A 10,642-nucleotide genomic window follows, 5' to 3' on the forward strand; every position below is an offset into this window, starting at 1 on the left:
TTAGAGATGTGCCTTTAAAAAATGTCCAAGTGAATGGACCCTTTAAAATCATTTTGTTATTGGCTTCTAACCTAACTGCACTGTGATCTCAGACTATTATTTGTACTTTTATTTTGCTTTTAAAAAATGATGGAGGTGTCTTTGCAGCCTGTGGATGGTCCGTGTTTGCAGATGCTCACTGGGTGTTCTTTGACCTTGAGATCCGTAGCTTGTGTTCCCTTGTGTTCTATTCAAGGGCAGAGGTGAACCGAGTCTCCATGTCTGTAAGGACTTGTTGCTGGGGGATTGGGCACAGGGATGCTCACGTCTCTGCGTCTTTAATGACAATTGTACCGTCAGCACCGTTAAGAGCTCCTCTTTGTCTAATTCAAGGCTTCCTTCCTTGGATTCTGACTGATGTAAGACTGCAGTCCCATCTCCCATTTTGTTTGCGTTTGCCTGATGTTTTTACACCCTTCCTCTCCCCTCTCCTGTTTAATCTTTCTCACATTGTTTTGCTTGTTTTTTTTTTTTTGTTTTTTTTTGTTTTACACTGGGAACAGAACCCAGGGGAGCTTTACCACTGAGACACTCACCAGCCCTTTTTATTTTTCACTTTCAGACAGAGTCTCACTAAGTTGCTTAGGTCCTCACTAAGATGCTGAGGCTGGCCTAGAACTTTTGATCCTCCTGCCTCAGCCTCCTGAGTCACAGGGATCACAGGCGTGGACCATTGTGCTTAGTGTACTATATTTCTTCTTTGGAGGATTCCAATTATGTATGTGTTGGCTCATCTTTGTCTGTCTCCTTTCTGATCTTTCTAGTGCTTTCTTACTTCTGTCTCTTTTTCTTGTTTCTAGAACTGTGCCCCCTCACTGTATTCTCCACAGGGGCTGTTCCTTCGTGTTCCCTCCGACGTTGTCTTAATTGCTGTGACTTTCCCCTTTCTACCTCTCTCTCATGTTCAACCCCCTCTTGCTCATCACCTCCGTGTTTTCTGAGTTCCTGGATTGTGGCTCCCTTACCTTCCGTCATGGAGGTGACTGTCGTTTCGGTTTTTCTCCTTTAAACTTCATGCCAACATGATTTGGATTCACTTTGTGTGAACATTTTCTCATCAGGTGGTAGATTTTTCTGCATATTTTATTATAACATCTTACATTTGGGTTTTTACACTCATTGTTTCCATCCTGTCCTAGAAGGGTTGAGTTCCCTGGGTCTGTTCTTTGCTGGCTGCTCCCGTGGGTGGGAAGACTCAGAGCCGTTTCCTGGGCTTCATACCAGCAACTCTCTCCTCTGCCACAACGACAGAGGGCTTCCTGCCAACATGTCTTCTCTAAAGCTCCTCGTCACTCCTGCTCTGTTTCTCTGAACCCAGCCAGCTCTGGGGGACCTTCTGCCCCTATCCCCAGGTCCCCAAACTCGTTTTCTAAACAAGGACTCCAGCTCTCACCTGGGGCAAGACGAGTGTAGTTTTGCTGACTCCCGCTGAGATCTGTCACCACCAAGCCTGCTCCCCCCTGGGCTCTGCCTTCTCTCAGCAGCTTCTAGAAAACGTCACTCAGGCTCTGAAGCCTGTGGATTCCATTTCTCTCCTGCTCTTGCTAAAACTGGAACTTCTGGTTTTGTTTGTTCCCTCGTTCTTCTTGGTGCTTTAAGGGAATTTCCAGAAGAAGGGAAAATGTCGCAGAGGCAGCCGTTTCCCCACCCCCATCATCTCACTGAGTCCTCTTTGGCAACTCTGGGACATGAGCAGAGCCACTGTTTGTTGTCCCCATTTCCTTTTTTTTTATACTGGGGATTGAACTCAGGGACACTCAACCACTGAGACACATTCCAGCCCTATTTTGTATTTTATTTAGAGATGGAGACTCACTGAGTTGCTAAGCACCTTGCTTTTGCTGAGGCTGGCTTTGAACTCGTGATCCTCCTGTCTCAGCCTCCCGAGCTGCTGGGATTACAGGTGTGTGCCACTGAGGCCGGTTGTTGCCCCATTTTCTATATGAGCAAACAGAGGGGCTGTGGCTCTCCAGGTCTGTCTGGGTAGGGGATCCACACGGGTCTCTTTTCTTCTTGACCTCCACTGGGGCCTGGCTCCCAGGCGGCACAGCAGGGAGCTGAGGGGTTCGAGGGCTGCCTGAATCACTTTTTCCAGTGCAAGGTGCCCAGGCAGCGGGTAGGGGCCATGGCTGCCTATGCACTGGTCCTGGGGAAGCCAAAGGAGGCAAGGCCAGCTGGAGCCCTCTCCTCTAGTGCCCACCCCCTCTGGCCTCTAGCCTGGAAGAGGGTGGCCACTCCCCAGAATCATCTCCCAGCCCCAGATGGCACCTGTGTGGAATCATCCTGAGAAAGCTGAACAAAGGGCCGTCCGTCCAGCCCCTGTGCGTCTGCAGCTGCCCCGGCCTCTGGGCTTTCTGCCCAACACATTCCCTTCGTAATCCCAGCTCTCCTGGGGAGAGGACACTGCAGGGCAGCTGCGTGGTGGCTGACGTCCTTCGGATCTCTCAATACACAGATGGGCCCCATCCACAGAGGCCGCTGGCAGCAGGACCTGGACACAGGAAGGGCCAGTCTCCCATCTCGCTGCCTCTGGTCTTCCCTTTCTCCTTTGAAATTCCCAATGAGAGGCTGCTGAACACACGGGTGTGTCCCTGTCATTAAGTGCTTGTTGTGGTTGGGAGGTGAGGTGTCCCCTAGAAGCTCACGTGTGAGACATGCAAGAAGGTTCAGAGGAGAAATGGTGGGGCTGCGAGAGCCTTAACCCAACCAGGGAGTTAATCCCCTCCTGGGGATTAACTGGGTGGTGAGGGCAGTGGGGTGTGGCTGGGAGGTGGGGATTAGGGCGCAGCTTTGGGGCACATATTTGTATCTGGCAAGTGGTCGCTCTGCCTCCTGGCCACCGCGATGTGAGCTGCTTTCCTCAGTCACTCTCTCCTGCCATGATGTTGAGCCTCACCTTGAGCCCCAAGGAATGGAGCCGGCCTTCTGTGGACTGAGACCTCTGAAACCCTGAGCCCTCAAAGAAGCTTCTCCTCCTCTACAGTTATTCTGGTTGGATCCTCCAGTCACAGGAGTGACAAAGCTGACAACACAGTGCTTGTGGCCTGTCCTAGACATGTCCCCTCTGTGGGAGGGGAGCCCTGGATTACCCTGCCCAGATCGGAAACCTGGGGTAGAAAACAGTCTGCTGTGTACGTAAGCGATACAGAGAACACCCCAACAGAAAGGACCACGGCGTGTGATCAGCTTGACGTGACTGTGACCATCTTGAGTCCTAACCACCGTCACTGCCCCAGGTCGGTTTTCCCTGAATAGTTTCCCGGCACAAAACCATCAGAGTGGTATGTGGACACCTGTCATCCACCCTGGTGCCAGTAATGCGCCCGGCTGATGTTAGCTTCAGATGACCAGCTCCATTCTGTGTGAATGAAGTCACTTTCATCTTAACTAATACACAGCCCTCCCTTCGACCCAGACGGTGCAGATCCACCTGTTCTCACTGCCGCCCAGTGGGTAACTCTCCCAAGAGATGGCACTCTGCAGTTTGAAATCTGCCTGCCTCTTTCTTGGGTCCTGGGGCACCCTGGGGGCTTTCCTCCTACAGAGAACTGTGGGTTGCTCCACAGCACACGGGTCCTTGGCACAGCTAGATTTCAGGGCAATCATCAGACGCGTGTAGTTGGCCTATTCATGTTTTAAAATCATTTGAGATGTGGTTTCTTGCTTCCCTTGAGCCTGGAGTCTCGCCATGCTGGGCCTGTATATCTGTGTGCATACAGTTGGCTGGAACTCGGTGAAGGCCGCTTCCTTTTGTAAGGAACAGCATGTTCCGGTTTTCCAGTCCTCACTCCTCCCTATCGCTTCCCCATATGACTGGCTTGCTTCATGCTTGGAAATACTTGCTGGGAGCACTGATATTAGCTTGAGATAAACCAGACACATTCCAGCTTGGAGGAAGTCTCTTTTGTTCTACCCCCTGTCCGTATCCTTGGTGGATGCACTGAATTTGCCACCCTCTTTAAAAGCACAAAGCAACAGAGACTTTGCGGGTTTGGTCCCTGTTTCCTCTCCACCCAGTTGCGCTCCAGCAGGAGGAAGCCGCAGCAGGGATTCCGGCTCTTGTTTCAGAGGTCACCGCACTTCCAGCTGCAGCCGCCACGGGAAGGCCCCTCTCAGATGTCCCGTGCAGGAGCTTGACTGACAGCTGGACCCTGGGGTGGGCAGAGGCCCTGCTTTTCCGGGTTTGCTCCCAGCTCTCGCCCAGGGGTGCAGGGACGGGAAGCCGGTCACTCTGCCCGCTCCTGGGCTGGAGCCACGCCCCCTCCCGCTCCGGGGCTGGAGCGACGCCCCCATCCTCTCCCGCCTCGTTTCCCTACCTCCTTTCTTTCCATTTTTTCCCATCTCTTTCTCTCAGCTTCCTCTGGCTCCCTCCTCATTTCCCTCCTAGAAATGTCACATCTCATCCTGTCTTGGTGACTCAGAAGACCAGGGTAACATCCCTCCCCATAACAGATTTGCCAGAACCAAAAGGGCAGAGGGGCTTCCAGAGAGGTGTTCGCAGTCCATGCCCTGGCTGATCAGAGGAAGTACTCTGTGACCTTGCGTAAGTTACTGACCCTCTCTGGACCTCGGTTTCCCCATCTGCAGTTTGGGAATAATGATAGTACCCATTTTATAGGATCCCTGTGGGGAGTAAATGAGATTTTCTGGAAAAGAGTTTCAAATGACCTTAATTACTGTTTTAGTCAGTTTTTGTGTCATTGTGAGCAAAACACCTGACAAGGACAATTTAGAGAAGGAAACATGTATTTATTTGGGGTTCATGGTTTCAGAGTCTCAGTCCATAGACGGACAACACTTGGCCCCACAGGGAAAAGCTGTCCCTTATGGCATTGAGGAAGCAGAGGGGAAGGGCCCCAGGGACCCACCTCCTCCAGTCACATCCCACCTGCTGACAGTCACCATCCAGAGGGGTCATTCAAACTTGGATGGACCAGTCAGGTCACGAGACTCATAATGGAGGCATTTCACCTCCACACTCCTTTAACAGGGGCCCGGGGACACCTCCTATCCAAACCCTAACAATCACCTCCTCAAGTGAGAGCTACAGTTACCACACACTGAAGACTGCCCCCTCTGACGGGGTGGGTGTCAGCTCTGAAGAAGATGACACACCCGATGTCCTCCTTTCTCCATACCATGTGTTCCTAGTCGTTAGGATGCAGACACACAGGCCCAGGAGACAGAAAGCCGGGGTGTAGGGTGCCCAGGGGGCCCTTCCGGGCACACTCCATGTTCCGACGGCGGGGTCCTGACCCTGTCCTCCTGACCCTGTGGCAGCCACGTTAAGTCATCGGACGGAGGCTGGGTGGAAAGGGACACTTGCGCAGATGTCTTATTTCTGGGGACAGCAGACATCTGGACACACTGGACTCGTCCAGCAGAAGGTCCTGCTGCTTGGCACAGCAGAGTTTCCTGGGAGGTGGACGAGCCTGTGGCTTCCACTTCCCAGATGAAGCCTTGGATGCCAAGGTCAGCCTTGTGGGCAACCCCTGAGATCACCAGCCACGTGCCCATGGCACAGATGCGGAGGTCAGGGCTGAGAGAGGTGAAGTGACTTGCCCAGGATTGTGTGTGATGTGAGGGACTCTGGGGTGGGAACTTGACGCTCAGGTCCTATACTCCAGTTCTTCTGTGGAGGGCCAGCAGGTGACCTTTGGGGCAGCCTTCACTCCTCTTTGCCCTTGAGGCCACATCAGCCCAGGCCTCGGCAGGGTCCTCCCAGTCCTCAGGGGGAGTTTGAACTCTGGCTGCTTTTCAGGGCCGCCTGTCCTCGCCAGAAGGCACAGCCAGATCTGAGTTTCCCTGCTCTGAGTTCTTACCAGGGCGAGTCCTGCACAAGGTGCTTTGGATGCCCGATTAGCTCAGTCCTCCCTACGGCCATCACAGAGGTCGTCTTAGGAATGGAAGAGAGAGTCTGACTCACGATGAGCCGACCTTAGATCATCTCATGGAACAAGTCTGGGTGGGGCTTCCAGGGGTGGCGGTTCTGCAGCTCCAGTTTGGAACTTTGCAACATCCCTGGCCTTCCACGCCCCCATCTTGTCCTTTCACAATGATCCCCAACGTCCAGAGGAGGCAAATAGAAACATTTTCCAGAAACTTACACATATTTCCGGAAGGTGTCCACCTCTGGACCAATCCCTGGCACACAGGGTACCCTTGGACTGGCGCAGCCCAACTGTGGTCCACTCTCTGGGGACAGCCAGGAGGCCTTCCTAATGCCCGCTCTGAACCAGTCGGGTTCTGAGGGTGAGGGGCAGGAGGCTCCAGCACAGCCTTCTCTCTCTGGTGTGAGCAGCTCGGGTTGCTTCCCAGGGAGTTTGCCCCAAGTGGAGGTGGGAAGAGGGTATCCAGGGAGACTGATGGTGGGGACTGACTGAGCCGGGGTGGCCGTCGAAGAGCTGACCTTCTTCAGTCACCCACAGTGTGCCCGGCCCTGTGCTGGGTGAATCATTCTCTCTCATTTAACACCCCCTCAGCCCTGTGCGGAAGGTACTGTTCTTCCTACTGAGACAGGACCCTGGCCATGTTTACCCACACCTGGCTCTTGGACAGGTGTGTCACCTGGATCAGGTCACTGCTCCACCTTGACCCCATGAGGTTCTCTTCCCCATCAAATCAGCCAGGAGCCCCAGCTGAGAGATGGAGCAGACTGCCCAGGTCCCCTGGCCGGGCGCTGGCTGAGTCGCCGTGAAGCCCACTGAGGGAGGCCGCAGGTTTGGAAGACCCTCCTGGCCCCAGGCAGCCTTCTTGGAGTTGTTGGCTTTCTCCTCAGACAAGTGGAAAATCCTTCTGTTCTGGGTCTGCTGAGGCCACGTGAAGCTCACCTGGCTCCCTGACGGCCGAAATCAAGACGTCTAGTAAACGAATCGCCAGCAGGATAGTGGGACACACAGGTGTCACCCCAACCCTGGTCCAACGGGTTAAAGCAGCAGAGTGATGGTGACTGCTTTAGGGCCACGGTCATGAGCAGAGACGACGTGGGGGGGCATGACAAAAAGAGTGAGGCGTGCATCTCCCTGGGGAGAGCTTCTGGGCGAGGGAACAGCAGGTGCCAAGGCAGCTGGCACCTCTGGGAGGGACAGGGAGATCAGTGTGACTGCTGCAGAGTGGGAAGGGAGAGCAGGGCTGGAGCGGGGGAGGAGCAGGTGGGCTGGGAGGATCTGGGGGTCCTTGGGGGGCCTTGTAAAGATTGTGGCCTTGCCTGGTGAGGAGTGCCATTGTGAGCAGGAATGGGGACTGTGGTGACCAAGTTTCTGGTGAGATCTTCTGACTTCTGTGGGGAGCCTGGACTGTAGGGAGATGAGGGTGACGCTGGAGACCAAACTTGCCCAAACCTTGCCTGAACCAGCAGGGAGGCACAGGACCCAGCCAGACCACCTTGGCCCATCTTTTCACGGAACTTACCTGCACCGGGCCCTGGGCAGTTGGTACTTCCTTTTTAGTGACAAGGTGGTCAATTCCTCACAACCCTCTGCGGAAAGTACTTCTCTACCTGGCAGCTGGACTGCCCTAAGCTACCTGCTCCAGGCTCCCCGGGGTGGAAATGGGAAGGGGGACAGCGGGAGCTTCTGGGGAGCCAACCTGCAGCCAGGCCCAGGTTTGCTCCCTGCAAACGGGAAGCCCAGGTCCTCTCGGCACCCGGGGAGGTCCCTTGCAGAGACACAGGCCCGGGGGCTGGCACCCTGGGCACCAGCGGCCACGGCATCCTGAGGCCCTAAAAGCTCGGGAACAGGTCGGTGCTCTGCACGGACTGCCCCGCGGACTGCCCCGCACGGCGGCGACGACCTGCTGGGCGGCTCTCCTGCTCTCGGGCTGGAGTTCCCGACGACAATACACCGAGGAGCAGGAGCGCTGGAGTCCAGCCTCGCAGCCCAGCCCGACGGGGGGAAACTCAGCGCCTGGGACCGGGAGCGAGGCTCGGGAGCCGGACGGGCTTCAGCCGCGGCGGTGGGAAAGCCCGCCTGTCCCCGGCTTCCCCCTCGGCCTGGGCCCGCGGGTCCCTCCCCCGCCCCTCCCCCAGGCATTCCATCGCCCCTCGCGCCGCCCTCGCCGGGTCGCTCCCGCCCGCTCCTCCGCCCGCGCCCCCTCCGCCCGCCGTCCCCTCCACGTGGCCCCGGGCGGGGGCGGGGGCCGTCCGCGGGCGGCGGCGCTGGGGCGGGGCGGCGGCGGGGTCTAGGGACCGCGGGCCGCCGTGCGCTGCCTACCTGGAGGGACCGCGCCCGCCGCTGCCATGTCCTGGGCCGCGCTCCTCGGCCTCCTGGCCGCGCTGCTGCTGCTGCTGCTGCTGACCCGCCGCCGCACGCGGTGAGTGGCCCCAGCCCCCGCCGGACGCGCCGGTCCCAGGGCCCGCGAGGGGCCCGCGCGGACCTCCACCGGGGAGGGCCCGGCCGCTGTCCCTGCCCCTGCCGGAGGCTCTCGGGGGCCGCGGGGACCGCAGTGGGGTCCCGTGGGCCGATCCCGCCGCGGGAAGTCGCGGTCTGTGGGCGCAACGGCGGGACCTGGGGAGGGCTTCGGCGAGGCCGGGCGTGGATGGAGAGGTGCGGGGACAGCCTGGGGACCGGGTGGAAGAGGCCCTCTCGCGCCCCCAGCCTCGGCCTCGGCCCGGTGCCCACCCACCCCGGGCGGGAGCCCCTGCCCGGAGGCTGGAGGGTGGAGGCCGTGGGGGACCTGCTCGTGGCGCCCTGGGACCACTCCTGCCGGATTCCCGCTCGGAAGAGCAGGGGTCCCTAGGCTCCGTATTAACTTCTGCCAGACGAGAAGCCGAGGCCCGTTAGAGGTCCCCGTCCCCTGAGCCGAGAAGAACCAGGGCCACTGTCTCAGCCTCCGTCCCAGAGGGTTTTCTGTTCCTCGGGGAATGTAATTTAGGGGGAAAAGTCGAACTATGACACCTCGGGTTCAGGGAGCTAGGTCTTCTTATAAAATATTTAAAACATTAGTTTGAATTGCGCACGGGAGCGCAGGATCCATTTGACCCACAACCAATATTCATCCTGTTGCAGACGAGACTGAGGACCCCGGGCAACCCCACCCCCACCCCCGGGTCCTTTCCTCTTCCCCAGACCTTCTGTTGCTCACTTTGGGTGGAACCTTCCAGATATTTTAAAAATACACTTTTTATTTGAGACTAGTCTGAGATTTACAAAAAGTCTGCCAAGATCGCACAAAGACTTGCCAAGCTTCCCCACCCCTAGCGCCTCTGTTATCCTGGTAGGTTCGTGTAACTGAAAACTTCGGTGCCGCTGACCTTGCCATTAACCCTACTGTCTACCAAACTGCAGCCCTTCCCGGGATTTCTCTGGGTTTTCCATTAAAGACCAGGATGCGATTCAGACCAATAGCTCCTCCATGTCTCCAGATGTTCTAATAGTTACTCTTAGATACAGAGAGGAGAGCTTGAGACAATACGGTGGGGAGAGAGAGAGAGAGAGAGAGAGAGAGAGAGAGAGAGAGAGAGAGAGAGAGAGAGAGAGTTTACAGTAGAGTGGTTGAAAATCCCAGAAACATTGGGAACTTTAACTTTTAAACAACGTGTTAGTTGAATTTTCAAACAATGATCTCCCTGTGTTTTTCCTCGCCCCACATACTTCTCCAGGTGAAATTTGAAACTACACATTCAATCATTTGCCTGAAAGAAAAAAAAAAAAGGAAAAAATGAGGAATGTTTCCCTACAAAGCCATGAGTTCTTTTTCCTGGTGTGTGGGGCTCTTTGACCCTCTGTACGGAGGGGTTCTCAGATGGTTCATTTGTTTTTTTTGCTCTGGGTTTTGGGCTCCACACTGGTCCGTGTGCGCACAGAGCTGTGGTCTGCTCTTCTGCTCTTCTCTCCCGTGTGCTGGAATTTGAATCGGTTTCGGGTTCGTTTTCCCTCCATCTATGTCCCTGAGAATGGACTTTTCGGCTGTTTCCTCTGTTTTTGATATTTCCGGTAACGTGCTGGTCATCCTGCGGCCATGGTCTGCACTTTTCCTGGGTGTGGGTGGGCACAGCTGGAAGGTCGTAGGTCCTGGGGGCAGGGTGCCTGGACACATAGAAGTTCCCTGGCATGGAATGTGTGGTGAGAGGAGGGGCTGCTCTCCACCTCACTTGTCCAAAAATGTTTTTGTAGTTCTAGGGCTTGAACCCAGGGCCTCACGAGCTCAAGCACTTTCCCCAGAGCTACATCCAGTCCTTTGAGAATTGTATTTGAGACAGGGTCTCGCTGAGTTGCCCAGGCTGGCTTTGAACTCGAGATCCTCCTGCCTCAGCCTCCCTAGTAGCTGGGATTGTAGACATGCACCATTGGGTCTCAGTGTGTCCGTCTTTAAAATGGGGATGAAGGGGGTCTGCAGTTGTAGCTCAGCGGTAGAGCACTTGCCTCGCATTTGTGAGGCACCGGCTTCTATCCTCAGCACCACATAAAGATAAAGGTATGTGTTCACTTGCAACTAAAAAAAAAGTTGAAAAAAATGGGGATGATGGTCGTGACAGTGAGTGGGAATGGGACCCCTGGGTGGGAAGGAATGTGGGTCGAGCTTTTCTGGGCTACGTCCTGCTGACTAGCAATCTGGGGAGTCTGCTTATCTCTGGGGCTGAGATTTATACCTCTGGGCACCTGGG

The 10,642-nt window shown here is 55.8% G+C and overlaps 1 protein-coding gene across 1 annotated transcript in view; it reads left to right on the plus strand.

Annotated features, from left to right (window-relative positions):
• The first annotated feature begins 8,215 nt into the window (after positions 1 to 8,215).
• The window catches only part of Ptgis (prostaglandin I2 synthase), a 42,576-nt gene continuing 40,149 nt past the window's right edge, over positions 8,216 to 10,642 (plus strand). Inside the window, exon 1 of the mRNA XM_046433685.2 lies at positions 8,216 to 8,349. Coding sequence (XP_046289641.1) covers positions 8,276 to 8,349 — 74 coding nt within the window. The 5' untranslated portion in view covers positions 8,216 to 8,275. The remainder of the gene's footprint in view (positions 8,350 to 10,642) is intronic.

This window comes from Marmota monax, unplaced genomic scaffold (assembly GCF_021218885.2).
Source record: "Marmota monax isolate L192 unplaced genomic scaffold, Marmota_monax_Labrador192_F-V1.1 WCK01_AAM20220418_F8-fsc00014, whole genome shotgun sequence".
Classification (NCBI taxonomy): domain Eukaryota; kingdom Metazoa; phylum Chordata; class Mammalia; order Rodentia; family Sciuridae; genus Marmota; species Marmota monax.